At 42.1% G+C, this 18,063-nt stretch overlaps 1 protein-coding gene across 1 annotated transcript in view; it reads right to left on the bottom strand.

Moving 5' to 3' along the window:
• Positions 1 to 18,063, bottom strand: part of MAN1A1 (mannosidase, alpha, class 1A, member 1) — an 87,054-nt gene that overhangs the window by 48,651 nt on the left and 20,340 nt on the right. The window contains exons 3-4 of the mRNA XM_015409206.1: positions 17,555 to 17,670; positions 5,702 to 5,782 (exon numbers count right to left, since the gene is read on the bottom strand). Coding sequence (XP_015264692.1) covers positions 5,702 to 5,782; positions 17,555 to 17,670 — 197 coding nt within the window. The remainder of the gene's footprint in view (positions 1 to 5,701; positions 5,783 to 17,554; positions 17,671 to 18,063) is intronic.

Raw genomic sequence — 18,063 nt, 5'->3', positions numbered from 1 at the left:
GTTTAGTCATTTTAGCTTGTAGAGAAAGTTCAGGCTTGATCTGATCTAGCACCCATGGATTTGTCTTTTTGGTGGTCCATGGTATCCATACAATTCTCTTCCAACATACCATTTCAAATGAATCAACTTTCTTCCTGCCCACTTGTTTCATTGTCGAACTTCTACATTTATACATAGCAATGGGGAATACTATAGTATGAATTATCTTGATATTGGCTTAAAGACCTTTTCTTCACGGCTGCCTTCCCAGTCTCAATGTCCTTCTGATTTCTTGCAGTCTTCCTCTGAGTTGATGATTGACCCAAGAAACAGAAAATCTTTAACAATTTTAATTTCATCATCAACCCTTAAAATGTGTAATTCCTCAGTAGTTATTACTTTTGTCTTCTAGATGTTCAGCTATAGTTCTGCTTTGACACTTTCTGCTTTAACCTTCATTATGAACAGTGGCATACCTAGCCTAGCAGATAATTTTTAACACCTTCCTCCTCTATTTATTTTTTTGCTGTCAAGTCACAGCTGTCTTATGGCAACCCTGTAGGGTTTTCAAGGCAAGAGACGTTTGGAGGTGGTTGGCCATCGTCTGCCTCCTCGTTGACCCTGCTTAGCTTCTGAGATCTAGACTGGGACTATCTAGGTCAGAGACCCTCGTCTATGCAACAAGATTATTTTCAGTAATAATTATGAAATAAAGCAAATAATAACAATGGCCAGAAAACAGATTCAGGTGGTTAGCTGTGTTGGTCTGAAGCACCAGAACAAAGTTTGGTCTTAAAGGTGCCACTGGACGCAAATTTTGTTTCAATGGCCAGAAAAGAAAGACAGTGAAAAATTTCTTGTATTAAACTTCATATATATATATATATATATATATATATATATATATATATACATGCGAGTGGAAAAAAAAAACACACAAACGAGCGTGCGCAACGGTACCTCCACAGGACCTCCACGGGAGGTCTGATCAAGTAACTGCGCAGTAGTTTGCCCCAGGGCAAACAGCCACGCTTCTCCCCCGCAGTTTCCTGCCCGTGTGACCGGGGCCCATATGATCCTGTCAAAAGCTTTGCTGCAATGTATACAACACAAGCTGATTTTCTTCTGAAATTCTCTTGTATGCTCCAGTAACCAATGTAAATTTGCAATATGAGCTCTAGTGTCTCTTCCTTTTTTGAATCCAGCTTGAACATTTAGCATTTCTCATTCCATATATGGTCACATTGTTGGGTTTTTTTCTGTTTCTTTACACTGATTATAATAATAATTCTATTTGTCTCTATGTTCCAGTTGCTGGTATACTACATTTAGACTTCTGATTCTATTTGTCACTTTTTACTTATGCTTCTCATCTATCTTTAGCAATTTCAAGAGTTTCATCAGTCACCTATCAAAGCTTTTCATTTCTTTTGGCTATAGGAATAGTCTTTGCGCATTCTTACTTGATAATATCTGTTTTCAACCCATAGTTCTTCCATTTCCCATACATTTGAATTCAGTGATGCAAATCTGTTCTTTACATAGTTTTTGAACTCTTCAGGAATGTTGTTTAGATTGCATTTTGACACTGAATGTTTTGGCATTTTTCTTCAGCTTTTTTCTAATTTTCAGTATTAACAGTTCATGGTATGTACTATAATTAACTCTTGGTCTTGTTTTAGCAGACAGAATAGAGTTTCTCCAACTGCTTCCAATTATGTTTTTATTTTATTTATTTTATTTTTGTACTAGCCATCCGGTAATGTCCACATATACAATCATCTGTTCAGTTGCCTGAAATATGTGTTTGCAATTAATAAATTGTTGTCTTCAACATAATATAGCAGCACATGCTATTTCTAATTACTGATGAAGCAGTTTTACCCACTGCTCCCTTCACACCACAAAAGCAGTCTTTCATACATTCAAAAAGGCATAAATTCAGTTTTAAGAGATTATATATTTAAATTCAAATTTCAGATTATTCTACAAGCAAAATTATCTATTTTTTAAAAACCAATTAAGACTTTAAAAATCCAGACGGAACTGGGAAAATGACATAGAGGGGCGTTCTTTAACATCTCTGCATTCCAGTTCCTTTGCAGCTGCTATTAAATATTTGTAGAGAGAGATAGACGTTCACAAATTCCCCGTGTTAATCTGCTCTAACTGCAGGAAAGAACAGCTGCAGTGATTTGGGGGCATTTATACAATATAGCTGGTTTAACAAACACATACACACACCCAAGTAAAAATGTACCATTCTCAAAAAGTAAAGCAACTGCTTAAATTGTTTTCATCAATTGTCCCTGCATATTGGGGGGGGGGGGAGAAATCCTTCCTTCTAAGCCTTTTGTGATTTATATACCAGTGGTGAACCACAACAAAATGCTTTGTTTATTCCTGGACTATCTCTTCAAGCCCAGTCCCATAATTCAGTTTTCCTACAGGAAAAAAACCACCTTGAATCTTTGAGCACAGAAACAGTCTACCAGGGGATGCAAATCTCTGGCTGCAGGCACAAGCCAAGCTACTGAGATACCTTTCAGTCTACAAACCTATGCAATAGGTGTGGGGAGGGGAGATGAAAGTAAAGAATGGGCTGCTGGATGTTATCAAGGCATTACCACTACTTGCTGATAGGTGCCTGCATGGGCAGAGTGTGGATGTTATTAGAAGCAACACTATGACTGATGGGTAGTCATGGAATTATTGTCAGGAACTCTGTAAGCATGGCAGTCATTGCTGTACAAGTTCTTTACCATCATAATTGTTCTTTTGATTTGCTGCTAGGAGAGCTTAGGAACCAGAAATTGCACCAGTGTAAATTCAGACTGACCATTTTAGGCAAGACCACTCTGCACACTATAAGAATAGCTTCTTAACTATACGACACAGTAAGATTTTTAGACATAGTGTCCTATATGCAACTGTTTAGCCCCAACTCAATGGCACTTGTCTCTGGAAGAGTGGGCAGCAGTTTCTCTTAGTTCTGCTGCAGATCGCCAATGCTATTCTGAGGGCTTCCTGACCTTAAGGAACAAAATTTCAGAGAACTGCAGTGAGAGAGGGAAGTAGGAAAGTCCCACTCTGTAAAGTCTATAGATGGCTGGATATATCCCCACAGGCTTTGGGTAGTTCCAATCCTGCCAGCAGGATATGTGGAGGGAGCACGGCTTACATATGCATCATAACATATGTAGTTTGGTTGCTTACTTTTGCTGTTTAGAACTTTAGAATTTGGAATGTGTATATAATGTATTGATTTTCACATATCTGGAAAACTGGAATCCAAAGTTTTGGAAAAATTACTACAAAATAGAATTTATCCAGAATGCAAAAAAGTATATATTATACAATGTACTCTGAGGTTTTGCCCCACAATTCAATTTATTATGATCAAAGATCAGCAAATTGAGGTGATAATCATTAACGAACAGATAAGTCATCATATATTCTAATAGCCAACAGAGGGCGCCGTGCGGATACTTAGATTGAGGGAAAGAAAGCTCCGTGGGCCTCAGACTCTTCTCCTACAGACCCAGCATGCTTCCATTATGTGCAGAAAAATCGAAAAAGTGACAAAATCGCTCCAGGGATGACTGAATTCCCCCAAAAACCCTTTGAAATGGCCTCTGCAGGGCTCTGCTTCAGACACCAACGGTGAGAGAGAGGTTAGAACGTTGGGGGGGGGGAGAAGAGGCTTCTAACTGCTCTGTGGGGGAAGGGCCCTTTTGCCAGGCCTCCGTTGGCCTTTCAGGGAGGGAGGGAGCCTTGGGGCCTGGCCTGGGGAGTCCCTAGAGGTTTTGAGGTGGGATTGGGGAAGGGAGAGGCCTCAACTGGGTATAATGCCACAGAGTCCACCTTTTAAAACAGTCATTTTCTCCAGGGAGACAGATCTCTGCTGCCTTGAATTCAGTTGTAAGTCTGGGGGGGGGGTTCCTTCAGGCCCCACTTAGAGGTTGCCAAGCCTGGGCCTGCCAGCACTTTAGGGTTGCCAGGTCCCCCCCGGCCACCGACAGGGGATTCTGGATAAGGTTGCCAGGTCCAGGCTGGGACACTCCTGGAGATTTGGGGGTGGAGCCTGGGGAGGACAGGGACCTCAGTGGGGTACAATGTCACAGAGTCCACCCTCCAAAGCATCCATTTCCTCCATGGGGAGTTATCTCTGTAGTCTGGAAATGAGCAGGAATTACAGGGGATCCCCAGGTCCCACCTGGAGGCTGGCATCCCTCGGCAGCACCCTCTGGGTGACTTGATACCACCTGATTTGCATGACTCAAGTAGGCCCAGCTGCTTGCTACTGTTCATCAGCAGCCACCCTATGAAAGCTGGGTTGTTGTGCAGATAAAAAGTAGGAGAGAATAATGTAAGCTGTTTTGGTCCCCACTGTGGAGAAAAACTGTAATTTTCCTAGGTAGAGGCTGTGGGGGAGGGGTGTGGAGATGGAAAGTTGCAGACAGAGAGGCAGATAAAGGTAGGTTGGCTGTTGGGTGGGAAGGAAATTGTGTTGCCAACTCCAGGTTGGGAAATTCCTGGACATTTGTGGGGTGGAGCCTGGGGAGGGTGGGATTGGAGGAGGGAAGGAACTACAGATCAGTATAATGCCATAGCTGGAGGAGAAAAAGAAAGGGGGGGCAGAAGGGAAAAAGAGTGTGAGAGAGGTAGAGGGAGACAGGAGGAAGCAAAGGTGTGAGGAACAGGATAACCATTCCGCAAGTTTCTTGCGGGTCTCCACTTGTTTTAGATATTTCACATGTGCAGCTCATGCAGATGTAATTCAGAGTTAAAGGTAAAAAAGTAATTATACCTTCTACCAATCCCTTCCCTCTCATGTGCAAATTTCTTCCTCCTTTCCATAGTTTCCTGTTTAACAATGTATGTAATAATATAATATCCACATACGTGTATGTAAGTAGGTAGGATTTAACACAAATTCAAGAGGCCTAGGTGAGTAGTGTTCCCAGATTTGTGTTAACAAATGATGTTAGTCAGACATAATGGCAAAAACAAAAGGAAGTGGGAGACTTTTCAGGAAAGTAGGAAGGAAGTGTGTAAAGTGTGTATCCCCCCCCCCCCCCCCAGGCTGCTCTCTTAACCCTATCAGGTCACACATGTCTGCTGCAGCAGAATGTAACACCCATACCACCCTTCTCACAGCAATCCAGTGATTGGTTGGTTGTGCTGGAGGAAAGTGTTGTCAAGTCACAGCTGACTTATGGAGACTATGTAGGGTTTTCGAGGCAAGAGACATTGCCTGCCTCTGCATAGCAACCTGGCCTTCCTTGGTGGTCTCCCATCCAAGTACTAAGCAGGGCTAACCCTGCTTAACTTTTGAGATCTGATGAGATCACGGTAGCCTGGGCCATCCAGGTCACGGGTAATCCTATGTCATCCAAATGAAATGTTCAATAGTATCCCCTCAGTCAAGAGAACTACAGGGTGCAGGTGGCCAGATGTGTTCAGTTTCAGATTTCGGCTTAAGCCTTTTCAAGTAGATGTCACACAAGTAGATGTCACACAGACATCTTTCTTTCAGTCCCTAGTTACGCATAACCTTTATAGAAAGAGACATATACCCAATTGTAACTAATGCCAGGGGACCAGATATTCATCTAACCAATGTCAAGATGATGTTACTGAACTATACCTGGTCACTTGAGCAGAACTTTGAACTTAAACATCTAACACCACAATTGTGTAATTAGAATGACAATCCTACCTCTTCTCCAGAAAGATAGTATGCTGAGAGCAGCCCACCGACAAAACGGATGTTTACTTCAAAAACAGAGACTTCTGCATTCTAGGAATACAAATAAAATATTTTAAATCACAAATTCAGTTAGCATGAAAATATAACATGATTTAAACAGTATCTGATTGCTTCTACAACCTTTAGCTTTATTTTTGTCCAAGATAGTAAATTTCTCTCTTATGACTTAGCAACTTGGTTCAGTATCATAGTAAACAAGCCAGACATCCTTAAGTCTTCCTTACCTCGAGGTGCCAGCTCATACAAGACTTATTTGGCAAAATTAAAAAAAACCTTGGACAATTTCTGGAACAATCTCCAAAAAGGCATCACTCTGTATTAAGGACTATTTTTTGATGCAGATGCATGGATCAGGCTGACAGATCAGAACCTGCTATTCACTGTATTTAAATACTTCCTTTGATAGCTGTTTAAATTTCTCATTTTCCCCTTAAATGCACATAACAACATCTGATAGAACTACTCTTTTGTACATTGTTTCTAAGATTTCTGAAATAAGTTTGCATCTTCCCTTTCTTCAGTCACCTCAATGTGTCCATTAAATTAAATCTTTCCTACATCATGTGTGTTTAGGAGCTGCGGTGGCTCAAGTGGTTAAGACGCTGAACTGCAGGCTGTGGAAGGTCAGTAGTTCAGCAGTTCGAGACCCGGGTGCCGCATGATGGAGTGAGCTCCCATCTCTAGTTCCAGCTCCTGCCAACCTAGCAGTTCGAAAGCAAGAAATTGCAAGTAGATAAATAGGCACCACTTCGGTGGGAAGGTAACAGCGTTCCGTGCGCCTTGGTGTTTAGTCATGCCGGCCACATGACCACGGAAACGTCTTTGGACAGCGCTGGCTCTTCGGCTTGGAAACGGAGATGAGCCCTAGAGTCGGATTCGACTGGCTTTCGAGCAAGGGAACCTTTACCTTTACCTTTTTACATCATGTGTTATGATTGAAGCGACAACATAATGGTCCCTTTTCAGCATATCAAAAGGATTTTGATACATCAAGGAACCTGGAAGCTGGTTACGATGATCTTGCCCTCTTCCCTTCCTCACACGTAGGATTCCCCCCCCCCCTTCTCTTGCTGAGCAGACCCTGTATCTATTTTCTTTTTATTTGTTTTTCTACGGCTGTCCCACCCCAGGAAAGAGACAAAATCGCCTTCATATATTCAGCTTCTGAAATGGCATACAAGAGGCTTTTGAAAGTTCAAAATAAAATGTTTTATTTAACTTAGAGGAGAAAAGATCAGGTGAAATCAGGGGAATGATGTATGAGGTGAATCAATAATAAAACTGAGGTAACTTTGTAATCAAACTAACTCCAGATAATTTGCTGCCAACAAGCATTTCTGCTATTCAAAAAGGTATTTTAAAACTTAAGAGGAGAGAGGCTTTCTTCTCAGTTTCTGCTTAAACATAGGTTTCTGAGTTTCACTGACTAGAAGGCAGGAACATACAACTAAGTTCCCAAAATTCAACGATCACTCCTCTTTTAAGATCAACGATCACTCCTCTTTTAAGAGTGATCTCCCTTTTCACTAGGCAGGGATTATTTCTCTTAATTAGAAACAATTTCTCTTTTAGGTTTGAATGGGTATCCTCTCTGATCCTCACTCCTTTAGTCTCCTTTCCATTCCACAGTCAGTGCTTAACAGTCTCTTCTTCGACTGTCAATTCCCAACTGTAATTCCTTAACTGACTCTCTCAACAGAATTCTGTTTGAACAGCCTGTCACTCAAAGGTTTTCAGATTCTGATAGGCATTAAACCTTGATGGTCCATCACACCTGTGAAGGGAGGTGATCAGGGAAACCCCCATAGGAACAGCTCGGCACCAGATGAGCAGCTTCCCTTTTTTGGGGGCCTTCCTTCCCCACACTGAATATAAGGTACATGTGCCCCTTCTGCAGTTTAAAGAGTCTTTGGGGCTAGATATATTAGGATTGTGGAAATTATGTTTCATTCAATTCCAGTATCAGCCTAGTTAGAACTGCTCACAAGAATTCTCAGTTCTTAAAGTTTATAGCATTCTGGATTTGGGGAAAAGGAGGAAATACTGTGGGATTGCCAAACTCCAATAAGATAAATTGTCAGAGACCCACACAGGCCTGTTTCTGCTACCCGGGTTTATCATCCTCCTCTAGTGTACATGGCACACAAAAGCTTATATCTTGAATAAAACTTTGTTGGTCTTAAAGGTGCCACTGGACTCAAACTTTGTTCTGCCCTCAACATTGCATTTCAGGGCAGAGCACATTCAATGCATGTCAGACTACTTGGGAATGGGAAAAGGCTTTTAACTTTTTAACCTGTATATCTGGAAATCTTCTAAGCATGAAGAAATTCCAATCTTGTCACTGCCTGACAGACAGCAACTTAATGGTCCCATGTCTGTTAAGAGGTACTTCAACAAAGCTTTGCTTCACTACCTAACACTAATCTGAGCACTAATGTTTTGAGGGTACCTTTGCACTAGGATTTTCTTATGATTTGTAGGAATTGCTTTATTGTGTTATAGTGCTTCAGACTGCAATACATAGTAAGCATTTTCTTTGCAAGTCTTGTTGACTGCTTGATTTGTGGGTCAAACATTCACAACTGTTTTCTTTATACCTGTTCTATGCTTAGGTCGTGTTTGTCCATATTTGTCTTCTAAAATACAGCAAGCAACATGATTTGTTAGCCTTTAGTAAATTATGATTAATAATATTTCTGTTAAATTAATAGGCTGATCAACAAAACCCAGCTTCAGGTACAAAGGTACATATAACTAGTTGTCTTTGCTAGACAGATTAAAAACATTACCTTTCTCAGAGCTGCAAGAGGTGCAGCTAGTAAGTATAATCTCTCTTTTATATATAAAAGAGTTTTGGTGTCCCTCCTGCACATCCCCTGGCTGCACTGGCTGGCTCCCTTGCCTCTGTCCCGTCCACAGAGGCGGCAAGCCAGCCAGCAGAATCTCTGGCTCACTGTGCTCTGAGCCACCCATGGGTATGGGTGCTTCGGCGGCCGGAGGATGAGCTGGACCACTGGGAGAGGCGGAGAAGAGGCGCAAGAGCCCACACACGTTCAGAAATGCCATGATTGAGGCGGGCAGGGCAGCGACTGCTGCTGTGGCAAGAGACCACCCATCTGTGCTGTGTCCCGCCGCCACCACTAGTGCCACCAGCAAACACACCAAGAGGCCTCCCTGATGCACCCCACTGCTGCGCCAAGAGGAAGAGGAAGAAGAGGAAGAGATTGGATTTATACCCCGCCCTTCACTACCCAAAGTTGTCTCAGAGCGGCTTACAAACTCCTTTCCCTTCTCCTCCCCACAACAGACACCCTGTGAGGTGGGCGGGGCTGAGAGAGCTCTTGACAGAAACTGCTCTTTTCCAAGGACAGCTGTGCCAGAGCTTGCGACCGACCCAAGGTCACATCAGCAGGTGCAAGTGGAGGAGTGGGGAATCAAACCCGGTTCTCCCAGATTAGAGTCCGCACACTTAACCACTACACCAAACTGGGCCAAGACCCTCCTCCTGTCCAACCCCAGCAGCGGGAGCTGGGATGCAGGCGCTGGCGGAGAGGCTGTGCTCTACCCGCAGCTGGGCCCAGGGGACGAGGCCGCCGTCGCCCCTTCTTCTCCCGGGGGGGGGGGGGGCTGGCAGGCAGTGGCCCAGCTAGAGCTCATTGCAATTGTCTCCACAATGAGCCTTCTTCCTGGTCTAGATATAAAAGCTAGCCATGTTCCCAATGACTCATCTTCTACCTTATTGGGCCAGCCTTTCAAGGTCATTTGCATTTCCGGGCTGATTGGGCCTCACTCCATTCCACACATCATCCTCTCCCCCCCCCCCCCAGCCAGTTGGAACACAAAGGTTGTTTGCATATGTATCCTGATTGCCTGTAACATTCTAAACAGCTTGCTGTTGCAAGTCATTGAATGTGTCCTGAGGTAAAATACATCTCCCAATCTTCTTCTAAATGTTCACTGGGGTTGCCAATCACCCTGAGGGGGCCTGGAGATCTCCTGGAAATCACCGTGTTCCCTAGCCACATTTCCCCTACAGAAAATCAGTGCCTTGATGCACATACTCCACAATAGCCCATAACACAAGTATGCCATGCCAAAGGAGACAGAGCCCACCACAAACACATGCTGAGGAGTAAGGCCCGTTGTGGGAAGAAATACAATAAGCTCTAGAAAGAGGCTCCAGGTGAGTGTCCTGGCTGTGGCTGGTGGGGGGGTGGGGGAAGGGGGGAAACAGATGCAGGTGAGCCATGTTTATTTCCATCTGCTTAGCAATAAGGCAAGGCTGTCTCAAGTCATTCTGCTGCCCCAAGTGGATAGTATGGGAGGACAGCCGCATGGTAATCGATATGGTTCCCTCCACCCCTAACTTATGCTGATTTGGGGCTACGCAGTGGCAGCTAAGGTAGAAATGCACCTCCTCTTGTGCCATGTGTTCTGGGTTCCAGGGGTCTGGAAAGCAGTTCCGTAACCAACTTCCAGGTGGCACCTGGAGACCCCCAGCTATTACAACTGATCTCCAGATGACCAAAATCAGTTCTCCTGGAGAAAATGGATGCTTTGGGCAGTGGACTCTATGGTTGGCTAAGGAAATGCTTTTTTTTAGGGTGAGTTGACTTACATTCAGGGTCATCTTCAAGTAAATACGGTTGCTATTACTAATTAAAAATAAAACAAAACCCAAGTCCTCTGGTGACACAGGAAATGGCTGCCACTGGGACTGAGGTAAAGAAAATGGCACTGATGTGAGAAGAGTCTAAAAACATGTACTTTCTCATTCAGAGTGTTCAAATGTGGTTCAACTGATTTTTCAAAAAAGATTGCATCAAACCAGATTTGGGAGAGATCACACAGCAGAGGAATACAAAAAAACAGGATCAATGGCTGGGGCTCCTCTTGGAAACTTTGCTATTATTTAATATTGTTATTATTTTTCTTCTGCAATGCAAAGGACTACAAGTGGGTTCTTCTGAAATATAAAAAGGAACACAAACACTTTCAACTACAGCCCTTAGCCAAAAACATCTAAGGTACACGGTGATTAGTTCTGAAGGGGTTTCTACTCTTTCTATGTTATAATAATTGCAATGATGCTTTATGTACCACAAACATCAGTTTTTAAAGTTTCGGCACATAAATGGTCAGGTTTGAAGGACTTTGTATCTGATCATGCTACCACCACCTTATTGACTTGGGGTTTGTTCAGAGGCAGATGCCTGAACCCTAAAATTGTTTTATCCCCTGAGAAAGTAGTATTTTTGACTTGTTTTGATCTGTGCCCAAACATAGTACTGATGATAGGAAGCCAGGAACAGTCAACACACAGGGGAAAGTAGGTATGGGTGTGCTGCCCACCGTGATTAGCTGGCCATCTGCAGAATGCAGCTGCATGGAGGAAGTGGGTGGGTGTATGTCCCCTCCCTGTGATCAGCAATGCTGCTTTCCAAAGATCGATCACAGGAAGAGAGCTTCATGCAGCCACTTCCCCCTTACAGTCTCACCCTACAGATGACCAGGCAATTGTGTGGAAGCAAGGGGGCACGACCACTCTCCCTCTGTGATATATCGTGTCTTGTAATGGGCGAAGCATTTATTGTTTGAGTATGCTGAGTGTTACCTAAGCTGTTGCTGATTGCTGGTCCTGTGAGGGGATGCCAAATAAACTGGGTGCTGTTCTTGTCTGAGGCTTCATGGAGTATTCTTTCTACCCTGGCCAGACACTACACCCTCCCTGGGCATTCAGTCAGTGTGCACTGATAGCTGCTTAAAGCTTACCACAAGGTGACTGCAACAAGTGCTTAGTCTGTCACCTGTACCCTTTTGCCCATGAAGTTAACATAGCATTGCCATCCCACTGCAGCTGTTTAGAAATATATGGAAATGGAAAGGTGGCTAATACTGATCTTAATTACATGTTGGATCCTAAAGATGGCTACCACCAGAGGAGGCTATAGGGAAAAAGGAAGCTGCATTTTACAGAGTTCCTGACCATCTGAATTTACCCTTTCACATAGTAAGTATGCCATGGTATAGCTACCTTTCTGATTTTACCCTACAGTAACAGAAAAAGAGAAGAGCTCCCTCACACCCACAGGCAGGAGTAACTAACTCAAGCTTGCAGGACCATAACCTGAGGTCCCAGAGCCCTCTTCACAATATAGCCTGTCCCAGCAACTCAATCCTAAATCTGGGGGATGTCATCAAGGCTGCTGCTCAGCCTTTGTTGAATCAGCCTGAGCCCATCTCCAACTCGGGTGTAGTTTTAAAAGGGTTTCTACTATTTCTCTGTTACAGAATATTGCATTGCACCAGTGTGGGGTAGTAGATAGGACAGCAGACCAGGACCCCAGGCGACTGTGACGGAATTGAAAATCTGGGGCCAGCAGAATGTTGAGATAGATCCCTGCTGAGTCACATGACATAGAGGGGAGGGGGCCTTTTGGCTGGAGCACTCCCTGAGTGACAGAAAACTGACCTAACGGACAGTTGGGAGAAGAGTTGGTAGTTGGTGAGAGGAGTTAACAGGAGTCCGCTAACCGAGCTTCGAGAGAACGCCTGTTAACAGTTGATGTAAAGCACTGTGGCTGAAGAGCACTCTGCACTGATGCCTCTGATATACCGAGGAGGGTAAAAGTAGAAGACCTGAGTGGTCACAGACACCAGAAACACTGCTCCACAGGGACTTATAAAGTGGCTGAGTAAAGGCTAGAGTGACTGGAGAGAGGAGTCTGGAAGGCTGGTTAGGGGACCAGTTAGACTCAAAGGGGCCAGACAAACAAAGCCAAAAGTTAACCACTGAAGGAGTGACTGGAGAGTGAGATCTGAGGTGTGTTGTGAACTAAGGAACATCTAGGTACTGAACTAAGAGTGAAAAGCAGACAACCTAAGCCAAGGCAAAGTGATTTCTTTATTCCACAAAGTATCAGAACATCCTGTGTATTTAAATATATCCCATCCCCCTGGTGAGTTTTCTGTGCAACAATAAAGTAACTGTGCCTGTTGAATGTTACAAGTATTGGTGCCTGACTTTCTGGGGAGCTATATACTATGCAGTAGTCCTCAAAGAAGACCGCCTGAAATAAACAAACCCCGAAGAGAATATTATACATTGGGGGTGTAGAGGACTGGTCAGGAAAAATAAAATCAGCTCTGACTAGATCCTGACATGCAGACCCTCACATAACTGACTGTATAAAGGGGGTTCATGTCATAGCGACCCAGACTCGAATCTCCACTTCTGCCATGAAAGTTTCCTGGGTAACCTGTGTCCCATCACAAACTCTCACCCTGGCCTACTCTACAGGGCTGTTATCGGAAAACGGAGTACCGATGTTTTAAAAGCCACTTTGAACTGGGGAGAAAAGTGGGATATAAATAAATGCAAATATATCAGGTAACTCAGTCAGCCTGCATGAACCTTGTCCTTTCATATAGCATGCCCATATTAGGACTTCCAGTTCCCCCTGACCTATACTCACCCCAATTTAAACATACCAATAGTAACGAAGAACTTCCCTTGATCCTATCCCATTGAGGATCATGGAATTGGGCCAATACAAGAATTCTGCATTAAAATTTAGCCACTTCGGATCCTATAAATAGAGCACATGGAGCCCTCCAACTATGTACCTGGTTCTGCACATGAGCCTCCTTCCCAAACTTTGCAGTTGGTTTATTTCCCATACCGTCACCCATCCTTTCTTGATTATTGAACTCCCTCCTACTACACTTAGACTTCTGTTCTCTGCCTGGATCCCCACCTCCATAGTTGGTTGTGGTTTTGGACAATTCCCTCTGTTCCACAAATTACCACCCCAGACCAGCTTTCTCTTTCTCCTGCCCCAGATCTCAGCACATCAGACTCTTCTTTTCAGGGCAGAAACTTATGATTTCCCTTTATTTCTCCTTAGATCCCCCCACCCCATTTGTATGACTAGGAAGCAATCAAGGGCATCACTGATAGGATTGTACTACTGTACTGCAATGTTTTATATGTTTGTTTTCCCTTGCATTTCATAATTTACCTTTGTATCTCAGAATAAAATTAAGATTTGCTTGTCTGATATTCTTTCTGCCTTGTCTTGCTAAGCGTACTGTGCTATAAAGGGATCTGTGTATACAACAGACTGCAATGTCTCAAAAAATTGCCCAGGAACATAAGGATTGTTCTACACAGGCAGATAATGCTGTGCATGTGAAGACCTGGCATGGGGACCAATTTCAATAGCAGAGTTCTTACCCTGAGACAGAAATCACTCCTAATTCACTTCAATTCTAGATTTAATTCTGTGTAGAATTAATCTAAACTGTAGCCATTTCAGAGTAAGCAATTACATTTAGAAAGACTCCAAAGAAAAAGACAGAACATACAAAATGCCTAAACTGTAGAATGAGTGCATACTAATTCCATTTCTACCTTCCAATGGTCAAAAATGTGTTGTACAACCAACAGACATATCAGATCTGAAGATTCATCTAGCCCAGCATTCTGTTGTTAACCATGGCCAGCTAGACAATCTCTAGAACAGGGGTCCCCAACCTTTTTGAAACTGTGGGCACTTTTGGAATTCTGACACAGTGTGGTGGACACAACCAAAAAAATGGCTGCCACAAAATGGCTGCCACAGGATGTGGACCCAGCCATAAAAAGGCTGTAATGGCTTACCTTCAGTTACACAGTGAAGATCCTTCTGCTGTACTGGCAGCTGCTACCAAAGCAATGCTTTTAAGAAGCCTAAGAACTTCCTGTGAAACTCTGAAGTTTTAGGGAACACTGGATAAAATTATACTGTATATAAATTGTATATATAGTGGCCAATAAGAAGCCTTCCCTGGTCAAAAACTTCACCCAGCCCCACCTACTTTCTAAAAACACTTGGCAAGCACCAGGAAACATGTTCGCAGGGCACCATGGCACCCATGGGCACCACATTGAGTACCCCTGCTGTAGAAGGCACGGATAAATCCTTCCTCTTTCTAATTTGCTAAGCACTGAGAAAGAGAACCACAAATAACCCCAAAGGTATCAAGACTTCATGCATCAATAGTGTTTGGGACTACCAGTTTTACTTCTGAGAAGACAACTACCTGCAATGGTTCAAGTGGAAGAGGAAACCCCACCTTCTCCCACATTGGCCACCCCCCTTTCTCTTGTTCTGGCTCTGCTTGCTGTTCTCCTCCTGTTCTTCACCTGCTTATCAAAGCCAGAGCTTCAGTGGCTATTTAGTGTACTGATAACCTTCTATTTGTCTGCTCACTAACGCTGTAATTAATTTTTGTGTTCCTGATATATTACTACTAGCTCAATGATAACCTTTTTTTAGAAGTATAGACAAGGGTTTGGATCCAGTGACACACGTGAAAACAAATAGACTTAGCACAGTTCTGCTTGCATGACATCTTGTCCAACACCCAGCACATGAATCCCTATTTATCATAGTAGCCAGAAACTGAATGCACAAGTGGAAATGCAAACAGGGATGCAATAAGCTTGACTTAGCTCAAGCAGTTACTGCAGTCTTTTTCTTGGGCTCGGTCCAACCCAAGAACTACACACAGTACTATCAATGCAACAGCAGTCTCTCAAACTGCAATACTAGAAATATGAAGGCTAAGGAAAAAATGTTATCCCCCTCCCCACCCTGAGGACTTTTAATTTTTCCTACACGGAACAGTGAAACTAAAATCCTGTGAAATCTTCTCTTTTGAGTAAAAAAAACCACACCTTGTCTTACATAACATTTTACTAATTCCAAATGTACAGCATAAAAAAAGCCTAAGGACTTCCTGTGAAACTCTGAAGTTTTAGGGAACACTGGATAAAATTATACTGTAGATAAATAAAAATTTCTGGAAAAGTTTAAATAATTTGGCATCAAATGTTATCTTTAAATATAATAGTATATATAAGAGTTCAGTGTTTTTACTGTTATGAAGTTTAACTTAATATCGAAACAGGCTGGCAATCCTACGTACGGTGACTCTATGAGGGAGTCTCCATCCAAATATATGTCACAGAATTTGTTTTCTACCTTCAACTTTTATTTTTTCCTACCTCTTCAACAGCAACTCGCTTAGGTATTGTGCATAACTGCACATTTTTCTTACAGAAAATGGAAACATTTATACTGTTAAAATTCCATAATACGTCAAATAGTAAATTTTATTGGTGGGAAGTTAACAGTGTTCCATGCGCCTTGGTGTTTAGTCATGCTGGCCACATGACCACGGAAATGACTTCGGACAGTGCTGGCTCTTCGGCTTTGAAATGGAGATGAGCACTGCAACCCGAGTCGGATTCGACTGGCTTTCGAGCAAGGGAACCTTTACCTTTAAATTTTATATATTGTTATAAATGATGCATTTAGGTTGTTCAATCAGTAAAAGTAGCATGTTTCATAGGAAAGTAAATATGTATTACATATATTTCAATTTTCCCCCCAAATGGGGAGAAAAATGTTTTCCCCCCATGGCTTCAAACCCTCTGGAATTCTCTCTCTCTCTGTGTGTGCAATGGTGCATTTTTCTTTTATGTTGATGCAGTATACCACACTGGCAAAACTTTGAGGTCATAATGGAACAGGTCATTCAAAACTTTTTGAAAGTTTTGAAAGTTTTGAATGAGCTCTTCTATTATGAAGAATTCTTAGTATTATTTCTAGATGGTCATGTTTTGCTGACTCAGTGATATGAAACATACTCCAGAGTGTTCTTTAAACACCACTCCCAATATATATCTAGGGACGTATGGACAATTTTTTACTATTAATTTATAGCTACCTGCTTCTTGCTATTTATTAAGCAATTACTGAGGCTGCTCTTTCAATTCACTATTAGCTTAACATCCAGCATTTATTTGGACCTACTTCTTACCCTATTTTACTTTAAACTAAACCAAATGCTGACAATGCAATCCTAAACAGGTTTATTTCCAAGTCAGTACTATTTAATTCATGGGATTTATTTCCATGCATTCTATTGCAGGTATATTCTTCTTTGGTATCAAGAAATTAAGACGTTTTACCTAACCGACTTCTGGATGTTTATTAGAGCCCTAATTCCAGAGTAACAACACAAATAATATCTTGACGTAAAAACTTTTACATAAGTCATTGATGAAGCAAAATAAGGGTGAAGCAAAATATAATTCTGCATCAGAAAGGGATTTCCTATTGCCTGAATTGACACAAGATGGAAATAATGTAGTATAGCTTCCTACAAATTTTAGAAGAATCGAAGAGATTAACTGCTGCAGCAGTTTAACAAACCCCACTATGTACAACAGCTTAAAAATCCACAGATTTTCTGCAGAGGGATCCCATAAAAAAGCAGTACAGCTGAAATATGGTATTTTTGGAATATAGCTCCAAGGACAAAGATAATTCTGAGGACCCTTCTATGACTTGTAGGGTGTCTACCTAGAAAGTTTCACAGCAAGGATACAGGGTTTTTTCTAACCAACAGAAATTAATTATTTTTTTAAGTGTCTAAAATGGATTTTCAAGCAATCACTTATAGTTCCCCCCCAAGTCCAATGAAAAGATCAATTGGCATGATAAAACAAGTAGTTAAGAAAAAGTGGCACCCCAAAATCTACTTAAGAATATGATGTTTAAAGAAGTTTGATGTATGAAAAAATTACAGGCAAAACATGAAGGCTAACCATTTGCTTAGAATAAATTCTTGTTTATGTCTACTCCCCCTATAATACATCTGATAGAATTTTTTTACATTATTACTCAGGTTACTGCATGAGAACATCTATATATTTTTCTTTCTACATTAGAACAGACCAATACTCACCACATTGAAATCTAGATTTTTCTCTACCCACTCTTTGGCTTCTTTAAATTCATCTTTCATCTCCATTATATATAGTGTATCCAAGGCATCTACAATTGTTGCTCCTTGAATATTGCCTGAAAAGAAACAGCAATTTAATTAGTGATGATTTCTAGATACAACAACTAATTACCAAATTATACAAGGTACCTCACCAAAGACTCCTGAGTAAATTTAGCAGTCATGGGATTAAAAATTGGTTAAATGACAGAAAGCAAAGAGTAGGAATAAATGCACAGTTCTCGCAATGGAGAAGGAAGCAGTGAGTATCTCCACAAACTGGATACAATTTGGCAAATGCAAGTTTAATATTGGTAAGTCTAAGGTGATGTACATTGGGACAAAAACAATCCCAACATCAAGTATAGGCTAATGGGGTCTGAATTTACTGAGATTGGGGCGGGGGAGAGGGAGACCTTGGAGTCATAGTGGATTCAATGAAGGTATCAACATAGTGTCCTTTAGCAGTG

The sequence above is a fragment of the Gekko japonicus genome, unplaced genomic scaffold, assembly GCF_001447785.1.
Source record: "Gekko japonicus isolate JY-2015 unplaced genomic scaffold, Gekko_japonicus_V1.1 scaffold214, whole genome shotgun sequence".
Lineage (NCBI taxonomy): Eukaryota > Metazoa > Chordata > Lepidosauria > Squamata > Gekkonidae > Gekko > Gekko japonicus.
Note: the sequence above shows the minus strand (reverse complement) of the source record. Positions and strands in the feature narration are given on the sequence as shown.